The 21,701-nt window shown below is 42.0% G+C and overlaps 1 protein-coding gene across 2 annotated transcripts in view; it reads right to left on the bottom strand.

Moving 5' to 3' along the window:
* The window catches only part of sema5a (sema domain, seven thrombospondin repeats (type 1 and type 1-like), transmembrane domain (TM) and short cytoplasmic domain, (semaphorin) 5A), a 102,422-nt gene that overhangs the window by 36,169 nt on the left and 44,552 nt on the right, over positions 1 to 21,701 (bottom strand). For both annotated transcript variants that reach the window (XR_004764694.1, XM_035412435.1), the window contains exons 5-10: positions 11,827 to 11,889; positions 9,001 to 9,099; positions 6,535 to 6,748; positions 4,122 to 4,407; positions 3,392 to 3,527; positions 414 to 618 (exon numbers count right to left, since the gene is read on the bottom strand). Coding sequence is in view for 1 of the 2 variants with exons in the window: in XM_035412435.1 (XP_035268326.1) it covers positions 414 to 618; positions 3,392 to 3,527; positions 4,122 to 4,407; positions 6,535 to 6,748; positions 9,001 to 9,099; positions 11,827 to 11,889 (1,003 nt within the window). In the remaining variant the exon portion in view is untranslated. The remainder of the gene's footprint in view (positions 1 to 413; positions 619 to 3,391; positions 3,528 to 4,121; positions 4,408 to 6,534; positions 6,749 to 9,000; positions 9,100 to 11,826; positions 11,890 to 21,701) is intronic.

Genomic DNA, 21,701 nt, shown 5'->3' with positions numbered 1-21,701 from the left:
ATTTGAACCTTAATCAGGCATTAAGGAGCACAGCCCGAAGCTTGCTTGTTTTAAGCAGGTAGGAGGTGAGATGTGCTTACTCACAGTACTCGGCACGATCACTTCTATTTACTTTTCTGTTTCTCCACTTTAAAGTGTTTGGCAGCATCAGGCTTTTGTACTGCCACTGAGCAGAAGAACATTTGAAGAAGGACACAAGGCTGCTGAACCATTCAGATATTTGAACATAAAATTGTCTGGTAAACAAAATGTTTTACTCGTGGGTTTTATGAACATTGTCCATCTCAGCAATTGAAGTGAAGCCTGATGATACAGGCCTGTGTTAAATGACAGTTTCTTGGCGCAACAAAACACCAGCCAGCACACCCCACCCCCACCAGAAAGGAGGATTCACTGGAGCCGCAGGTACGTACCTGTGGCCAGGTAAATGATGTGGAAGAGCATGTCTTTGCCTTGCACTACGTCCACAGCCACGTGAGAGAAACGCACATTGTCCTCCATGAAGTACGGGACTGGGACCACAGGCTGCACCACCTCATGCATCAGGATGAACTTCTGAGCATCCTGCAGGTTCCTCTCCGTCAGGTTAACGTACGAGCCGTAGTCTATCGTGCCACACTGATACAACAGAGAAAGGCCAAGATTACATTACACTGTATTATATTCATTTAGCTGATGATGATGAACAATTACTTGCAAAGCAAAGTACAAAGCACAAGAAAATCATGTTAACATCAGCATACAAGTACAAAAAAAGACAATATTCTTACAGCCAGTAAGGGTGAAGCCAGAAGAGCTAGAATCAACTAGCATCATAATCAACTATCCTGTTAATCACAGTCAGCTATACGATAACATGTTTCAAGATCATATATGAAAATAAATACATAAAAACAGAATATAACTATACTTAATTTGTATCGCACTTTTCCCTACAGAATGCTAAAAGTCATTTTGTCAATGTACGAAAATAAAAAAACTCAACAGAAACTTCTCACTGAAATACCTGAGACTTCTTGTTCTATTCCAGTGAGGTTAATTAAACAAGTTTTAAACAAATTATAAAACAGCGCCTCCAGTTAACAGCTTTCCTCTTGTTTGCATCTTCTTTAATAGAGATACCTTTTTGACTTTTAGTGAGTTTATGACATTTTTTTCTCCTCATGTTTGGCGAATCTTCTTTATGTTAACATTTACAATAGCCTTCATAAAAAGATAAATTAATAATTTTGTCATGCTCGTTATGTTGCCTGTGTTAATTTAGAGATCTTAATTTAAATACATTTAGATTAATTATGCTAATTAGGCTATGTATCCGCTTAAATACCGTGTGACCACAATGTGAAAATCTGAATTGTCTTCTATTAGGAGTAAAAAATACATACAAAGAAACAACACGCCTGTATTTTAACCTGGAAGTAAAATGCAGGGATCTTGACAGTGAACCATAGCAAGGATGTGAGCTCTCTCATGAACCTCGACTGTGACACATCCCTCTTGACTCGAGCACTCCATATAAATCAATCCCAGCTCCCTCCTCAAGCGACGACTCTGAATTCCGGAACAATTCCCTCCGCTTAACACTGAACCAGCGAAGCACCCCCTCAGTTAAGAAAGGGCGAAAACAAATAAGAGAAACTTCTCGTTGACGTTTTCCGCCAAGCCGAACGTTGGGTCTCCAGGGGCGAGAGAGCACACAGCGGTTGCCGGGTGAAGCGGCTGCCAGCGGGGCCATGGGGGGAGCCAGGGCCCGAGCGCGGTTTGGGTGATTTATGGCTTATTTCTCGTGTGCAGCCGAGGTGAGGCCCCGCACAGGCGGCTCACCGACCGTCTGCTGTCATTTCTCCATCAGCACACAGGGCTGCCTGAGCCTGGGTGTGTTCCCGTAACATATGCCACACTGCAGCGGGAACTGATGTGTTTGTCTGTCTCAAGTTCCCCTCGGCAATCTTGCAAACTCGTTCGTGGCAAAAAGTTAGACAAGTGCAAGTCAGCAAAATCTTAGAACACTTTGATGAACAGTGAAAGCTTTCCCTCACGCGTCAAAGTGTAATCCCATCTATAAGATCTATGTGTCTTAGGATAAACAAAATGCGTAAATAAAGAAAGCTCTGAGATCTTAGGAGATATATTGTAAATTAATTTCTGTGTTGTACTTAACAATATTCATTCAAGTGATGAATTCTTATAAATTATATATTAACATTGGTGCAAACAGCAAACTTTGCTGGATTATTTAAACACAGAGAAGATTAACTGCATAACTGACAGTGAGAATTTATGTAAAATGATCTCAGTAAAACTTGGAGAAGCCAGTCATGTCCACATTTGACTTGAAATGCTGAATTTATGGCAAAACATTTTTTACATCAATAGAACAGTCCATCTTTGCCTCATAAATTAAATCCCATAACACCGAAAAAATCTTGATGAAGATGTCACTTCAACCAAGATAAAGTACGAGTCTGCTTACTTAATGGAGCTCTGTGGTCCAAACCATTTTCCCTTTTGGAAAAAAAAATTGTAAGCAATTCCACAAACTGTGAGAAATCCATCAATCAAAGCACCCTTTGATTGTGGTTGGTTCCCTTGCAGTGCAGGCATTTTCCTTTTGCAGCTGATTAATTTCAGAATTTCATGTCTGCCAGTTGAACTATATACCTGGACGCACTTGTGCAAGCAGAGTGACACAGATATGGAATGCACGTGAAATAACTCCAAATGCTCTCTGTTTGCAGATTGAGGTAAACCGGTTTAAATGGCCAGGGGATTAGCCCACTTGCTATCTCCCTTTAGCTGGTAACTTCAGAGTGCAAGTAATTTGGGATATATTGCTTCGTGTCATCATTGCTGTGTAAACCTGCTGTGCTGGCTTCATGAAATTTATACTCATTTTGACCTGCCTCTACAGAAAGTAAGCTTGCGAAAAGTTTTATTTATTAGTGTACTTCTCGATGGAACTAAGGCAGAACATGTCCTTTAGCAAAACACCTGACAGTGGTAAAATGATGTTAAATTAATGAAGTCTGACCTGCAGTTCATACGCGCTAGTTCATAACTATTTCATTTACCTCCTTCTTGTTTGAAATCCCACAGAGAGAAGTTGTTCAAAAGCGTATTTGCATAGATTGTAGTGGTGAAACATTGAGATGCCTTTGGCCTTAATATTCATGTTTATCGGAAGATATACCAAATAAAAAACAAAATACATGCTGTAGGTGCAGTAAGCAAAAAAGTAGCAGCAACTTCCTCATCACTGAAAAAAGTAGCATTCCAACTTAATCTGGCCAAAAAGAGAAAGCGAATTTCATTCTGTGCTGGCATGTGATTTAGTGGCACACGCAATGAGGCCCGTGCAACTCTCCGGGAGGGCCCTGGGGCGGGTGTTTACCTGAAAATCTGGGTTGGGGTTGGGATAAGGCAGCCAGGCGGATCGCGAGTTCTCCTGGTACTTGAACGGTCCGCTGAACACTTGGGTGATGGCGCTCAGGTTGAACGCGCACACCGCTGAGGCCGCGATGCTGTTCCTGAGCGAAAGACGAGTGAGCAGAGACGCGGTGAGCAGACGCGCCGCTGCGCTACAGTCAAATTCATCCCCTTCATTTCTCCCACTATTAGGAACCACATTTTCAGCGCTTTGTGAATTTTTTTCTCTTTTTATATTAAACGCACTTCCACGTTAAGCGATGTGCGGAGACATTGGTCTCTTTAATTCACCGCTAGCGGCTGTTAGTCTCTCCTGTTCCTAAAAAAGCCACATAGACTGGACCAGAATTCACATCTCCACCCCTGCAAACCGAGTTTGGCTGAGCATGAGTCCAGATGTTTTGAGTTCATTAACCGTAAAATAGAATAAACAAGTAATATAATTTAGAGGAAAAAGTGTTTTAGTTTATGAAAGCAGTGACTACTTTAAATACCACAAGAACATACATACTATGAAATACACTTTTTCATCTCTGGTAGAGCAAGGCTTGTGTGCATTTATTCAATAAAAAATGAGCAGGTGTTAAGAAATCATTTTTTAAAAAAAGGTTACAAATGTCAAACTGCTAAAACCGAAAATGTCTATCTGGCTAGGCTCCCACAGCTCATGGACACAGAGAAGGTGTGCCACTCACATGTTGGTGGTGAAGATCCCATAGAGCAGCTCCAGCTCTGGAAGGAAGAAGGTGTCCTGCAGCTCGCTGTAGTCGAAGGGGATCTCACCCGGGCGGGAGCAGTTGAGGCGGGCCTTCATGAAGGTGGTCCAGGTGTCCTCCAGCAGGAAGCGGCCCCCGATGTCATTCTTGCAGACGCGGGCCGCCCGTGAGAAGATGGTCTTCCCGCAATCGTGCTCCACCGCATTCTCCCGGAAGAAGAAGTAGGTGAAATTCCCAATGTCGTAGGATGAGACAAAGTTGGGTTCTGCATTAGGAAAAAAAATTGAAATGTGACTGTGCTAAATGGGTGACAGGTCACAATGACTGTTAAAGGAACAGCAACCAATGACCAGTAACAATAATTGATAGTAATGCATTGATTTTAGTTTTAACAGGTGGACTAGCGGGTCCTACACAAAGAGCAGGAACTTCTCTTTAAAAAGTAAAGACTGAGAGGATAATTTAAAAAAAATTTTTTAAATCTGCTCATGGCCTTATAATGATCATCTTAAAATAAAACAGGTGATTTTTGTACATTTAAAAGTTATGGTAGCTGTTAACAGTTATTAACAGTTGTTAACAGTTATGGTGGCAATGGTCTTATATTGGGAGGTTCATGCTTTCTGACAGTAATTTAATTTTATCTTTAATTGTATCTGGAAGAGCTATTCCAGGTGATGCACCTTTGCACACTGGCACAGTGTGAAGAAAAAAATCAATTTGATATAAAATCTGTTATTAAACTTCGTGAAAGGTTGGAGTACTTGTGATATTTGCCACTTTCATTTATTTTTCAATCCCCTTTTATGCAAATCAGATGAAACCCTTCACTGACAAAACAGCAGATGACCTCTTCTTTCCTCTGAACAAGTGAAGTCATTCTGTTTTTTTTAAACAGTGCCAGGAGGGGTGTCAGATCATCACCCTGAAGTGAGATCTGTTAGCATTTCAGGCTGTCCCGAAAGTGACAGAGTCCCGTCAGTCACAACTGGAGAAAAAGCCGATGATAAAACCAAGTTTTTTTTTTTAGTAAATCAGATCAAATAAAAGTCAGCAAACCCCGATGCAGCACATTCAAGTGCCCAGTGGGTGCATCTACACTGGAATTGCTTTTACACGGATACGGTACCAAACAAACAAACCAAATAGGCTGACAAAATGTCTCTCTCTCATCAATCAGCGTGGCTCCGGCCGGTGGCTGCTTGCTGCGCGGGTAACCTAGACACAGGCTTATCTATCACAGCAACACCAATATTTTGTGGATACCGGGAGCAAGTGCCACTCAGAAATTCAATCAGCCGCCGTGTTGCTGACGTACTGCACACCCGGCCGTCTTCATGGAGCCAATTCCACAACCAACCAAAGTGATTGGTTTTTTCACATGGATCACACCGGCAAGCAATATGAATACAAAAGGCCTAATATTGTTTGGCCTGTGTCTATATACTTACGTACCTATCTACGGTGTCTCTCTGTCTATATTTGTTTTTAAGTGAGAGTTATCTCTTCCTCTTATCATACACAAATTGTGTTTGGCATATGAGCAGACAAAGGTTCAAAATGTAGCAGTAAGCAGAAAAAAGCAGTAAGCAATAGGCTCTGCACAAACACACTACAGTCTTATTAAAGTATGATCAATCGAGCGACATCACCAACCAAGTAACAGGACTGCTGACCCCAAGTCCAAGAGCAAACCTGTAAACAGTGGTAGTGGCAAGCGCTAGGCATCTGTGAATCTATAGAATACAGCCTTCCCATTAAATTACACACAGCAACTAAAGCTTTCCCTCCAGCTCCAAGTTTTGCCTATTCATATTCATACTACTCGTATTACAAAATGTAATGGGAACTGCAGGCATTAATCCTGGTGATTAATCTAGCCAGTGCATCTCCTGTTGGGAGATACAGACTGTTTATTTTAGACACACATTTCTATTGTAATGATGGACCAAGGTTGAAATTTGAACTGATGGATAAAAATAGCCCAGAGATGGAAATAAGCCAAGGGTATGGCTGGCTGTCGTATAATTGTTAACAATATCATAGTTATTACCTTCTGTCACTTTGGTTCACTGTGGATTTTAATGATGGCATGTGTTATTGGTTATATATTTTTTTTACAAAGTGACCTTCAGTGTCCCTTACGATTCCCTTTGTTCTCCAAATGTAGATTGGGTCTGCTTTTTATTTTCAAACCACCTCTATACGCAAGAATCAAGAGGAGCCCTCCTACAGTATATGCCCTGTTCACACAAAGCAGGCTTTCTCTGTGTTCATACATATCTGTGCTTGTTCAAGTCTTGGCGTGCGGAGACCAGTACTAGGACCACCCCCACCCTCACACCGCCCCCCCCCAAAATCCCTGTTGCCTCTTCTGGAGCCCCAGCCTCACCGTTGAGCCACTTGGAGTTGTACTGAGCGGTGCGGAGGGGTGGCAGGCCCCCGAGGCTGCGGTAGATGGCGGGGTCCCTTCCGGAGAAGTCCATGGCCGTGGCGGCGTACAGTTCGCCGTTGGAGGTGATGAGGGCGGTGGAGTTGTGCAGGGGGTTGTAAGGACAGCGCGCCATACCGCTTATCTGGTCATGGATCTCCGTCAGGTTGGTCAGCTGAAACGATCAAACACATGCACACACGTGATACAGGCTAAGACAGTCACTTCATTTGCATCCTAGGTGTTAAAATGGAGCGTTTTTATTCTGCTTTTTGTTAAATGTGAAAATAACCAGTTAAGCATGACATTCCAAACTTGCTGTTCAATTGTTTGCAGTTTTACCAAATAAATAGAAATGGCAATACAAAGACCTGGAAAGCAGTGAAAAAAGCAATTGCCAGTTACTTTGCTACAACACATGCTGTGTGTTCTCTGCAGTTAATGTGGGATACACAAATTGCTCAATTATGTTGTCTCATTCTCCATTTGTCACGGCAACATCTCCCACTGTAGTGCAATGGCAATCAGAGAGAACACACCTAGGGGTGCACACCATTTCCAGAGGATTCGCTTTGAGGGGAGCGGAGGGCCAGGACTAAAAAATTCCATTTTGAGAAGAATGTTTATGGAATTCTGCCATCACCGAGAAATAATATACCATTTTCACAATGTAACTTTGAGCTAAAGCACACAATAAAAGCAAAGCAAAAATTATAGAATCATAATGTCACAAAAGGAAATGGTGCTGTCACTGCAAAATGCGCGGTTAATGAAATACTTCTCAGTGGATCTGGCTCTGAAACACTGGTGGTTGGTCCACTAATATCCATATGGTCTTCTGGATAAGCTCTTATTAAACCATATCAGCATGAAAGCATTCTCGGTTTACAGAGACGGACATACAGCGTTTGAATTTTAATCTTTACTACAGCCTTTGAAAGTGAGGCCCAGCTCTGCTCCTTATGCTTAGAAATATTTAACAACAAGACCCGATGTCCTCTGGCCCAGTGACAGTTCACTTGTTCTCAATAAAAAATTCTTTAATCGTGGAAAACACTGAATAATTCAAGATGCTGCTAGCCTCAACTATTACATCTCCATAAATATGGCCGCTTTAAGTGGTTGCACCTGTATTCATGTAGCGTACCCTTCCTGATCTCCCTATTGAAATTCAAATGTTGAATGGCTCATAAGTGGCTAATCAAATAAAAGTCACTTCTTTGATTGATGGATGACTGTTTTAGCTGGGAGATTGCTAAATGCCATCTGTTGACCATAACAGGAAGCATGGGTAATTTCCACAGGAGACCCTCAGACTGCAGAGTCTATGGGGCAGCCCGGTGTAGCTTAGTGGATGTGCATTCTGTATTCTCCCAGTTAGATACTGTATGATCAGCCACTGAGAGTCTGAGCGTGAATATGGATCAGCCGCCAAGGATTTTCACTTTAACACAGAGTGTGAAGCCATCCAGTGTTGAAACGGATTAGGGGGTACATTAGTATTTTTGGCGAAATTCTGGAGAGAGCGGTACCTTCCAAATGGGATGTGGCATTCTGTGCGGCCACTGAAAGGGTCCGTGAGAAAAGAGAGGCCGGTATTGATGGAACTGCTTGGAGTAAACGACAAGTCCTCACGGACACGGGCAGGGCACCTGTCCCGCATACTAAGGCCGGAGGCTTCAAGCACCTGCGAGCGCCACACACACCGAGTGGCTTTACTACTCCGATGCCCTTTTCTTTAAGGGTGCCACTTTATCACCCATAGCATTAAGATACACAAGGCTACATTATTTACTCCGCTTTTATTGAGGCTATCAGTTTTCTCTCTTCCTGTTATTGATGTCATGTGACTACGTGGCGGTGCGCTGTAAACGGGACAGTCAGTCCTTGGGCTTTTTATTTGGGACAATATATCACGACGATCATCGAAGCCGAGAGGAGAGTTTGTCATCAGGGCAAATGAGCGCTCTGTCAGCACCGAAGTATCAGTCTGGTTTGAATACTGGACACATAAATATCAATTTCTAACAATCGTGACGAATCACTTGAAGCAAAACTGTGGAAAATAATCTGTGTTTTTTTCACTATGCTTTGCTACTGCTGGCCTGAATAATTGGCCTTAATGAGAGTGCAAAATAACTTAAAAAATAACATTGTTTTATGTCCATTAAATTACATAGAAAAACCACAAGAAATACATCATATAGAAAACAAACCAATAATACTTTATTTCAGGAGACAAGGCCAGATTTATCCATTTTTAAAAAAACTGACAACACCATAGTAATCTGTGCAAAATAAAAATGTTTGGCCCTCTTTCTATGCACCATTAAAAAAACAACTGCTCTGTACACTTGCAACATCTAATGGCCCTTATCACTACTTCAAGCACAGGGAGGCAAGCAATTCAAATGGATTTTCATTTACCGTGCGATTGGTGCAAATGGGAGTGAAAGCGTTGGTTCCACAGGTGAATAGCCTGTCTCCATTAACAAGAAGGACGCGGATATAATTCTGGCACTCTTCCTGTAGGGAGAAAAAAAGAAGAAAAATAGAAAGAAAAAAAGAGAAGAGGAGCTGTGAGAGTACGTTAGACTCAGTAGTGCTAAAAAAATGTTTTTTCTAAATACAACAGCATAGACAGAACATAACAGGCAAAGGAAATATCTACTTAAATTATTTTAAAAGTAAAGCAATTTTCTTGAAACTACCATACAACCTTGATATAGGAAGCTGTGAGAGCATGTTGATACCGCACATATCCCTTGGTTCCATTATCTATCAGTATAGATAGGTTCCTAAAACACAATTTGTTAATTTCAATGCCTCTTGGGTAAAGACACACTTAGTCTAGAATTCAGGTTGGAATTCGACTGGATTTTACAGGATTCCAAGTGAAAGATCTGCTCTGTGCGACAAAACTTTCATTTTATAGTAAAAACTGCCCATTAACATCAGCAAAATGTCCCGACTGACCTAAAAAAACGATCAATCATAGAAATACGCTGGAGCACACAGTTTGGAGTGTAAATCCAGTACAATGTGTTCAGCAGCATTACCACCTCTCCAGCATGTGGTACACAGACTACCGCATGGCAGATGACAGTCGTTGTCCTGGCTTTAGCCACAAGAGACAGTTGGTCATACTGTCAAACACATGTATGCTAACAAGACTTTTCATCAATTCTCTTAAATCATTAAATCCAGCTCTTCACAAAGTATGTGAGCTCAGAACTTGGAAAAGTGTGAGCCAAGTTCTCAATTCAAGCTGGTAGTGTTGATTTAGTGGAGTTTCAGAGCTGAGGAGGAAGAGGCGTGCTTTATACTTCCTGTTAACTCGTAAAGCGATTCATCTTCCACAGACTAAACGCAGACTGTAAAAGGATTCTTGATTTATACGTGTCTGTGTAATTTGGCTCCATTTTAATTTTACTTCCTGAAAATAAATGTTGGTTTTATTTGCTTCCTGCATCACAACTTGTTTATGAAAAGCTCTGACAGATGTCTAAGAGCCATAGTGTACTATAAGATACAGTCACACAAAGCAGCTTGCCTTGAAATCAAAGTAAACCACCAGTTCAGCCTCATCTGGCCCATTTCACCTCTCAATTCTCTCCTCAAACACATACCTATAAGGCAGGATTCATGTGTTGAAAAAGAGAGAATCGCCTGACAGTTAAATGCTCAGACTTTGTATCATCGATAGCAGCTCCGCTGACACACTGCATTTCAGCAAATAATGAACAAGAGCATCCTGCTCCATTACTGCTTCAGTCCACAGTCCGTTCACTCTGATATTTCACATAAAACCATGCATTGGGGAAAAGAAAAACTTCACAAAGTTGATGTACGACAAGAAAAACTCTAATGCGCGAGAGAATATAAACAACTCCCGGGACTAGGTAGTGCATTCTGTAATTCTAACTGATGATTATGTGTTGGCCAGCGCTTCCATACTCATTATGAGGCTATTACCGCACCGCACGCGGGGAAGAAAGCACAGGGGACCGGGCCCGCGGAACGAACCGCACCTTTACGGCAGCGGCACTTAGCGCTCAGGAGGCTGGGGCTCATCCAGGGCCTGGGCCTGACGGTAACGCGGTGGTTCTGAAAGGCAGATTCCCTGCCCCCGAGCCCAGATTTGCATACTCCGGTGCGCACGAAGAGACCAGCCCCCCCCCCCCTCTCAGGCGCTGCTGGAAAACGAGGGGACGGTAAAAGCGAGAGGCGCCTCCGGTCCAGCCAGCTCAGCAGGACCGGGTGGATCCTGCACTGTTCTCAGCCAGTCAGCCGTCACAAACACAGATCAGCACAGGACAGGCAGCTGGGGCCCAGGCATTCCCACAGATACCCTGCTGCAGCCAGCTAAGCCAGCTGCTGAGGCCCTGGCATGGGACACCATTTTGGGGGGCAGGGTGGGGGGGGGTTGAGATTGTTTGAGATATGCCCAGTCAGACGGAGAAGGCTCTGTGGTTGTTTATCGGCACCACAGCGGTTGGCTATAAACTCCCCGTCACCCTCGGAGTCTATGTGTAACCATAGCGTCTGCCTTGCAGCCTCAGAACTACGCTCCAGTCAGAAACCATGCGCTGACAATAGAGAACCCCTAACTTGTGGGGGTTTCTTTTGGCTGCATTTCTGAGAAAAACGGCCCTTGAAGACTGTTGTGTCATAGAGCGCTCATGGGTGCCTTTTAATTGTTGTCTTCTCTTGAAGTCAGACACTCCAGTCTCGTAAAAGCAGTGCTTCAGGGCATAATGAAGGTTTATGCAACAATTATTTTTGTGGCAGGGCTGCACATCCTGGAGAGTTTAACAGTTCGGAGAACAAAAGCCAAAGTCCAGTCTTCGCTCCTCCCTAGCACAAGCATGCCCAGATTCAAAAGAGATTACAAAAAATTGACGACTTCAAAGCGACTACAGGGCATAATTAAACAATCAAAACAAAAGAAGACTGCCAGACTTGATGGTATACACATAAGAGGCACATATATTCAGATGTTACAGGCCAGCTCCAGGGCTTTTGTAGTGACCACCCAGTTTTCCTGCTTCTGCTCAGAACATGAGAAGCAATGATCCAAAGGTCCAAGGGTTCTCTTACAGATGACCTATTAAAACTTCGAAACAGGATTACTTGAACAATGAATGAAAAAAAGATGGCCTTTTCAGACCTGACCAAATTTATTTGAGGCACCACAGGCAGTGGCACTCTTCCAGTACCAGGGCTTTTGTAGATACCGCTCGGGTTACTCACTTCTGATTTTCCCCGGCTGAAGCAAGCTCCCTTGGTGAACTCATCGCACTGCCACTCTGCCCCCTGATGGAGAAAGAAAAATATAATCAGACATGGAAAAAAAAATTACATTGGCTAATGATATCTGTAATAAAATTCAATAAGACATTTATGCACTGTCAGTTACAACTAAATAATGCGGCTCTTTAACAGAATTCTTAAATTAATTATTTGGCTACTATTTGCTCAATCAATGGTGATTATATAAAATGAAGTATATTTAACTAAAGCAATTCCTGTAGCAGAAAGATGTGTGAACAGTAATTTGTGAGTCTGACTCACTGTTCACTTAGTGTGGAGAATAATACCACTATATATCTATCGCAATGGCCCTACATAGAGAATTTATGGGACCATTAATAGATCTCTATTGATTGTGGAGTTTGTTCTGGGGGTCAACAGCGAGTAAATGTTGTTTATTGGAGTGGATGGATACTGAGCAGTTTCATGATGCTTCAATGTGTAGAGATTCAAGTCAATAAAGCAAGTCTTATGGAACTTCACCTGAACCTGTGATCAACCTAGTTTTATATTGCATCATTCCTTTAGAAACCTCTGGCACGTTTTAAAGAGATGGCATGGACTCTGGAGTCTTAAAACAGGTTCTATTCTCTTGAGTGACTTGAAAGCAGTATTGGATCAAACAATTAGAATCTCATTCTGTATTCCATTTAATCCAAAACTCTTCATCCCCATTTCCCCCAGGAGATGAATAGCTGAAATTTGAAAGTGACCATACAGAATTTATATCACCTACCTGAATTTATTTATCATTACATAATAAATTATATCAAATAGCATCTAAGGCAAATTTGAATATCTTTGGCACATAATGTAAAACATTTTCTGGATCTTACACACCTATCAGGGCTCTGACTCATTAAGTTAAGTCACACTGTCTCAAAAGAGGCAAAAGGAAAAAATAAATAAAAATACATTAATGTCATTTACAATGCATTTAGATTGTCAGTGTGGATAAATTAACCGGGCAGAGGCAAGGAGATGGATTTAAACTGATAATGTGATGCATTCTGTTCACTGTCACTTTGGATAGGGAAACAAAAACGCTTTCAGTGAGCCCAGGAATGAGAGGGATTGCAGTGGCAACGTGAATGTCAGTGTGATTTATGTGGGAGGAACGAGAGAATGCTTTTCACATTTCAGCACTGCTAAGGAATGAAGAAACAAAATGCAATGCTTGCCCTACGATGGGGATATCTGCATGTGCTCCCATTTCTCCCTGTTTCATTTAGCTGACCTCTTGGCCACTTCACTGATCCGGTTATTTATTTATATAGCGCTACCCAAGCTGTGGAGAAGCACGCCGCTGTTTCTGCCAAGTGTCAGCAACCACACGCCCACCCATTTCAAGCTGACAAACCATTATTAAAAAGACTACTGAAATATTCCCAATCAAAAAAGCAGTGAAGCCAGCTTATAACCGACAAACTACATTGCATCCTCTTTGCAAAATAGAAATAGAACCATGCCCATTTGATATGTTTGTAGATGGATTCCAAAACCATTTTATTCAGGAAATAAAAAAAAAAGAAATAGTCAATATATCTGAACTCCCACGACACCAGCATGAAATTCTATTCCACTGCTGCTCCGCTTGCCTTCAAATATTTTCTTTTAGTAGTGCCTTACAAGATAGAATTTTATCTCAGTTTCATACTCAAACCAGCCCAGCCATGATTGCCTTCAGGTGGACAGGAAGAAATGCATTTCATCTGAAGATTTACATAGCCGGTTAAAGGAGCGTGCTGGGACAAAGGCCTTCTATTCAAGGCCCATTACAAAGGCAGCTGGAATTGAGTGACTGATAACACACAATTCATCCTGCTATCTCCCGAAATCTGTGAAACAAATGAGAACCGGGAACCAGGGGTCCTGTGCCAATACTGTGGGATGCTGCAAAGTACAAAGTGCCTTTATTGACCCTGCTGCCTAGCGGCACTGGAGAATGATCTTTACATTACATTACAGGCGTTTAGTAGACATTCTTATCCAGAGTGACTTACCCAACTTTTACATAGAATTTTACATTGTATCCATTTATACAGCTGGATATATACTAGGCAGGTTAAGTACCTTGCTCAGGTGTACAACGTCTGTGTTCTACCCAGGAATTGAACCTATGACCTTTCGGTTACAAGCCCAGTTCCTTACCCACTGAGCTACACTGACGCCCGTCTCACCTATGATCTCTCACCTATGATCATCTCACTCCCGTTTGGGCAGTGAGCAGGATGTATGGGCAGAGGGGGGCACAGTCACAGAGTCTCTAAGGACAGTCGGAGATCCCTCAAGGAGAAGGTCTTTTGAACATGTCACAGGGAGGAGATCACATGCTGTGCGAGGGAGTGGTACGCGGCCGCGTCCCGTCTCTTCAGCACGGAGGCCCAGACGCTGTGGGAGGGAGTGGCGGCTGGCACCAGGCCTCTCCTCTGTGGGTCTGCCAGCTCAAATTCCAGACCACACTCAGCTATTTTAGGGGTGGGCGTCCTTTAAATCAGACAGCCCGCTCACTATCGCTGGAGAGACCCAGCGTGCACCGGTGCTACTCTTTGTGATTAAGGGCGTGACTGTACACAAGTTTGCACAAATTACACTGCGTAAGCAGCATACTGGTTTACCAGAAGATGATTCCCTAGCACAATTGTTTCTATATTCCTTCAGATGAATCAGTATGGTTTGGTCATTCGCATTCCATGCAACATTTTCTGTAAATGTAGTTATGCTTTTATTGCATGCTTTTATTGATATTGCAAATGCAGTGGTTCCACTGAAACAGCATCCCATTTTCTGAAACAAATAGGACCCAGATCCACTTTGTGTATCCTGCAGTAAGTGTTTTATGTCAAGGTGCTCAACAGCCAGATAGATGTGCACTATCTACTATACTGCAAGTCCTATCTTCTTTTCTTGGGAATTTGTCTTTTGTGAGCTCAGGTTTATATCCATGTATTCAACAAAAGAAAAAGACAAAGAAAAAGAAAAAGAAAAGGAAAAAGAAGAAGAAGAACAACAACAAGAACAACAACAAGAACAACAAGAACAACAACAACAACGACAACGACAATGACAACAACAACATATCCCATAAGGGAAAGGAATGCATTTAAAATATTCAAAATTGGCCAAAAAATGCACCCCAGCAGATTTGCCAGCACAAATCCATAAATTAATATACAAGCATCATTAAAAGCATCATTAACATGGAGTTTACTTGGATTGCATGGATAATCAAGAGCTGAAATTTTGTCTTTGTTTTTTAAGAGAAACGGCCATTGATCAGGAAGTTACTGTAGTTGTCTTATCCCGATGAATTCTGGCTGTAGATCTCAAAGTTAAAATAAGTGCGTTATTTAAATAGAATTACAAATATAGAGGACAACTCTCATCCATCTCATCAAAATTATTTTCTTGGCTGCTGTGGGCACAGACGTGAGTAATCATTTTTATTAGTAGTAAAAAAACAGATTAATCATCTCTTAGCAACAATAAAGCAGGACACCTAGGGAGACTTATATCAAGGAAATGAGACACTGGAGGTACAACAAAGTCCCATAAAGAAGAAACTTCAGGACATTCCCAAAGCACATAAAGAAAAGTACCAACCTCACCCAAGTCTCTATTACACATTTATCATCAGAGTTTCATCTGAAAAGGAGTTATATTTATGAAAAAATTTAGCAAGTGGAATCGACTTTTAGAGGAAGAAAACACATTCTCACATAAGGCTTCCTAATCTAGTTGAGAAGGGAAACCTGATCCATGTAGCTCTCTTCCATATGGACATGACAGCTAGAGGCTTGCCATTTAAAGATATAAGCTTCCAACACAATGAGGACACCAGGCCTCTTGAAACAATGCATGACACTATATCATCCAAAGGATGTGTTCTTAATGGTGAAATCCAGGAAGCCCCAAAATGCCTTCATGGCTGAACATAATCTAATATATAAAAAAAGAACCCAGAAAGAAAATATGTTACTCAGGCAATAGCAGGAACACAGACCTTTGCCATAAAATATATTGTCTAAAATATGAATGTTGTTTTTTGACCTTTGCGGAGGTCAAAAGCCTGGCTAGCTAGCTCGCTAATCACTAAACCAATGGCCACCAAGTGAGCTGGTAACTACAAAACGTGTAAACTCAACTGTGAAACTATACAAGACTATACCAGAGAAAAGAATTAACAAGAATCAAAGGTATTAACAGCTTTAATTGGATTGCTGAGAGCAGCTAGCTACAAACAGGTTTTGCAGTTCACTTAACCATGTCGGTACCGCATGTGTGAAGAAGTGTCATGGTTTGGCGATAATGTAAAGGAGCAGTGTCCTACTAAACGAAGCACCACCTGCGCATGCGTACCACAAAACTTCCCTCAAAGGACTTATTTTTAGCCTTCATGGAAATGTTAAAGGACAAAATTGATATTGTTCGGGAATCCAATGAAACAGAAAAAAAACAGGGCCCAGAAGTTGTTTGCTGAACACTTCTGAAACAGTGCTCTAGTTTTACATCAGGGGAAAAAAACTATGAACAAGGGACATTTTTAAATAAATACAAATCTGACAGTGTGTTGTCTGCCAGACATTCCGCTACCCCAGAATGCCTGAAATCCCAACAATGGGAGGAGGATGAAGAAGGACGGGCACTGGGCCACTGCCAGGACATGCCTTCTGAAACAACAGTGGCTCTATTGTCACGACCAGGTGGGGCCATGCATAGCCAGCAGAGTAGGCCACACAGAAAATGGCTGCTTTGTTCCATATACTAATCCACTTATAATGTATCTCTAACTTTAACTCTCCTTGCTGCATAGCCACTGCTCACAAGAACCGTACTAAATATTAAATGCTATATTTAAAGCACAATTCTGGCATGTTTATAGACATGGTGCAAGCAACTAAACACATGTACTGCATACAGCTTTTAATATATATAGAATGTAAAAAAATATAGTTTATGCAACCTTGAATATATAGAACGCCATACACAATGCTTTTTCCAAAATGGCAAAGGCCATCTGGCAATGGGTCACTTTATACATGTAATCTGAACATGAAGCTGGCCTATGCACCTTTCAGATGAAAAGGCCATTTGTCTCATTTATTCCTCCCTCAAATAAATATAAGTGATTAATACACATAAACACTGACCGTGGCAGTGAACTACTTTAATAATAATCCCCCTTAATCCTACCATTATTGAGTGCATCTCAGAGCAAGTTCACTTTAAACAGTCAATTAAAATGCAAATGTTTCAAACAGGCTTCTACCACAAATTTAGTCCAATTTGCCAGCCTGAACCATTGTCACAAGCTATACTGTACACAATAAACAGTGTACGCAATATCTGCCAAAAACAGTGTTTCAAAACAAGTGTGGGCAATAGTTGGACACAAAATAATGCATAATTTATTAATTTAATTCTGGAAAAAAGCCATATTTTAAAGCAATTTCTTTCAAGCTAAGTATGCCCTCTCATTAAGAGAGCAAGCGAACTTGCTTTTATGGCGCAAGCCAACAGAGTAGTTATTAACTGAATATTAACACATTACTACAAACCAGGAAACACGGTCTTATCTGAGGTAACGTAATGGCACTGTCAAAGTTATTATTTATTGTGTTGTTATGTCGACTTATACGCTTTATTCCATGCATTTAAATGACCACGTTATGCAACACAATTCAATTAGCAGACTTTGTGAATAAGTGTAAGTGTTCTGCTGGCAGCTGATTAGCTCAAAGTAATTGTCTGACTACCAGCACGTAACTGAGAGACAGAGAAGCTAATGACATGCAGCATCAGGGTGGGATGCTCGCTTTATACATCGGTCTTTTCCTTCATGGCATACACATAACTGAGAAATAACTGACTTTAATAGCTTTTCAAAAAATTCCATGTAAAAAATTTGAAATGAATATTGCAGAGATGATATTTAAAATGGGTGATTTACTGCAGCATAATGACATTACAATATCATTATTATGGGGTTGCATTTTCATGATATTGAATAATCACATGTAAATAAAGTATCCCATGCCAACAAATTTCCAATACATATAATATATATATATATATATATATATATATATATATATAATACATTTTTAAAAACTCATTCAAACATCTCAAAGATACTCAAATGGCAACCGCAGACATACTGGTGCTAAATGCCATACTGGCTTCCAGGCAACTGAGATGATAATATCATTCATCCGGGATAAGATTCTGTTTCTACTCTGCATCTTGAGTATCCATTGTGCAAATAAGCACAATCCAACACCTCAAACTGTGCTGAGAGACATTATTTCTGAGAGTCAGATGGTAAACACAGACTTAAATCACCAGAATAACTGGTCTCTCAGTGGGTGGAAATGCAAATATGGGCCCGGAGGCGGCGCGTGTCGTAACGGCAAGAGGGGCAGCGGTGCCCTGCGGGAAACCCGCGGCATGCAGTTAACCCGCTCAGCAAGACGCGGATTGAGATCCGTGCTCCCGCGTCCGCGTCGGCTGGGGTACGCGAGAGGCTCACTGCCCCACCCAGCGGGTCGCCGGTCGGCTCTCCTCAGCGGGCCGGGGGTCAGGAGGCCACCGGGCCCAGCGGGAGACGCGGGAGAGACGCCGCCGCAATTTGTCCGCGTCCCGCCAGGCCACAGGCTCCTCCGTCTGGAAGGGCTTGATTTTGTTTCACAATGAGATCTGCCCCGCACGACATCACCCGGGGCAGTCTGTAACTGCCAGGGAGAAAATTGCTTTTCAGCACTTCAGGCCGGCCCTGGCTCTCGTTTCATTGGATAATAGCGCAGCAATAAATCATTTCATTTAACTTTTGCAGTCTGATCCCACTCTGTGTGTATGACAATTACAGTCATTGAGTTAAAAAAGAAGAGATGGCTTAACCCTCTACCAGGATGGTTTAATTTCATGCGAACCTAATTCAGGCCATACACTCTGAAATAAAAAAAGTTGCACATTTGCAATCACCTGTTTCTTTGACCTAGCTCTGAGCTATGGCTCTCTGGATGTCTTCTCTTGGAGATACAGCATATTATCCCAAGATGGCGGTTCATCACTGTTGCGGTTCAAGCCGCTGCTTTTTAGTAGTGCCCGAGACTAGATGCCAATCTAAATTGAGCTTGAAAGAACTATTCATTCATCAGAATGATAACACATTACAGTGTGTAAACACTGCAAATTTACCGGTACAGTTAATCAATGCTTCCGTGACTGTACTGCTGTTGGCCCAGAGATTCTTTAACTGCTGAGTATTCTGGGTGCCTCACAGTGCATTCAGCTGAGTGAGGCAGATTTCAATCGTCACTTGGACAAAAACCAGACTACACAGGACCAGCCCCAATGTTCCCAGCCACACGCAACCTGGCCGAATCTAATTCCCTTTAGCGCCTCATAGCACGAGGTAACGAGGTAACGAGGGAGGAGAGGGCAGCTCTGTCTGCCGTCCCCATAATCAGTTCTGCCAGGTGAGGTTAGCACACCGGAGCATGCGGACAGATATCTCAGTTTGCCTCTTCTCGATGTGCAGACCACGGCTTCCATGCCGCGTAAAAAGAGACAGACAAAGAGAAGAAGCCATTTGGACAGTGCTGTGCATAACGCACCTGCTGCTGTTTGATATGTCGTTTGATGAGCATGTGTCTGATGTTTCATAATGGAGGTATAATGGAGGAGGACCGATGCTGCCTCCATTTCAGAGGCGTTCTGTGGGGGCAGCCAGGATGACCTCTCGCCTCTGCAAGTCTCCAGGATCCATGCAATGGAACGCTCTGCCCGCTCACAGTTTACCCTCCAACCTCACAATAAACTTTTCACTTACTTTGTTCTTTCATTATTTGTTACATTTTCTAACAAGTTATGCTGCTGTTTCTCATTCTATTAAATGAAGCGATCCCAGTATATCTGTGTTCTTCTCCATTTTTCTCATAGCAGAATCACACATAAACGGGAACACAGTAGTATATTTATTAAATGTAAGAAAATCTCAGAATAAATTATTGCAATGGTTTGTCTGTATTGTGAAACAACCAGTAGAGCATCATTTAAAAAATTGGGTTAAGGTTATTACTTTGCGAGACCAGTCGATTCAAGCTTCATATTGCAAACATAAACCATGCAGACGCCCCATACACGATCAAAACAAGCGCACGCTGTCATGTTCGATCTATCCAGTCTGCTCCTTTCAGTAATTTTATGAAGCAGCTCCACCACAATTGCCACCGTGCCAGATATTGTTTTCATTACAGAGGAGTAAATGGCATCCACAGACGTTTGAGAGAGAGAGAGAGAGACAGAGAGAGACAGAGAGAGAGAGAGAGAGAGAGCAGATTATGATATGAGTGCTCAGACTGGCATTGATTTCAGGCAAACTATATATTTGATATAGTGCCTAATGAACAAAGGGCATCTGTTGCACAGTGATGTTGTGCTGAGAATTTTTTATTTGCCTTTTAATCACAACTTAATTTTCAGCAGTTTAGAAGTTTACTTTTAGCATGAGATGCAACTCAGTACTGTTGATAATTACATGCCACATATCACTTTTCTTTATTTGACCATAAAAGCTCCTCTGTTCGGTTTATGTACAATAGAAGGGCAATGATTGTGATTTCATGCTCTACATATTCTTTTTTTCTTCCAAAATTATGGAAGCTAGTTTGAGACTCCTGTCTTCAGCAGGGAGAACATACAGAACACCGATCAACATTCTCAACATTGGTGTTCAGAATAAGGATGAAAATTTGTCATTCTGAGGATGACTGAAATGAACAAATCCTGTATATGTTTAACTAGGGATAGTGGATATCAGTGGGTCATATATATGGTTAAAATTGTACATCAGTATGTGTTCTACTGTTCTACGAGTTACAATGATTGAAATCTTATCTTTTTTTTAAAAAAAACCCTGATTTCAAGTAAAATACATGTACTAAAGTTGCAAGAAATATGGCAAGAAGAAAAAGTAAGGTGTAGGTGTGCGGAGCCAAGTAAACATATTGTGGCAAGGTTATTCCAAGCAAGAAATTGCAAAGCTTAAGATCTCCAGGTGCAGTGCTCAGTACACACTCAGAAGGCTCCAGCTAAAGGTATTAGGCTACCTGTGGTTTAAAAAAAAAAAAAAAAAAAAAACTTAAGGCAGATTAAATTTTAGTAAATTTCATTACCCCTCCACCTCCCTCGCAACTCTCCACCACCCACTTGGACAGACTTTCACTAATTTGTTCAATAATTTGTTTCATTAGGTTTTATTTTATATGGCAGAGGTATATGTAAGAGGTAACTCAAATTAAAGTCTCCTTCTGTGTCCTTGATTCTAGAATCACAACTTTGCATTTAACCAGATGAATATCTAGTAGTGAAACATTGAAACAATCAAAGAAACTCCACAGAGTCGAGAATCTGTGCACCATTCAGTTATGCGCTAAACTAATGCAGAATTCAATAGGGCCCTGCAAACGTGTAATCTGTCTCCTAAGACAGAAAGTCTAAGAAATGGACTTTAGCTCTGTAGTCGCTGAGCTTGGTGAGGGGTGAGAGTTTGCGCTGGCATCAAAGCTAAAGAGGTCAGCAGGGAGGAGAGGAGATTAGAGGGGGGGAGTGGCACGCTCGTGTGGTGAGTAATGCAGAGGGCACGGGGACAGGGTCTCAGTGGACCGCAACAAAAGGCTGCAGCCGCGCCCCCCCTGCCCTTTCACTGCGGGTCTGGCCCTCCGCGCTGCCCCCTCCCCTCAACTCCGAGCATACGAACAGCCAGCGTGCTGACTGCATCCAGCCATCAAAGGATTCCGCTGCTTTCCACCGGG

Source organism: Anguilla anguilla, chromosome 4, assembly GCF_013347855.1.
Source record: "Anguilla anguilla isolate fAngAng1 chromosome 4, fAngAng1.pri, whole genome shotgun sequence".
Taxonomy (NCBI): domain Eukaryota; kingdom Metazoa; phylum Chordata; class Actinopteri; order Anguilliformes; family Anguillidae; genus Anguilla; species Anguilla anguilla.
The sequence above is the reverse complement of the archived record's forward strand: the minus strand, read 5'-3'. Positions and strand labels throughout refer to the sequence as shown.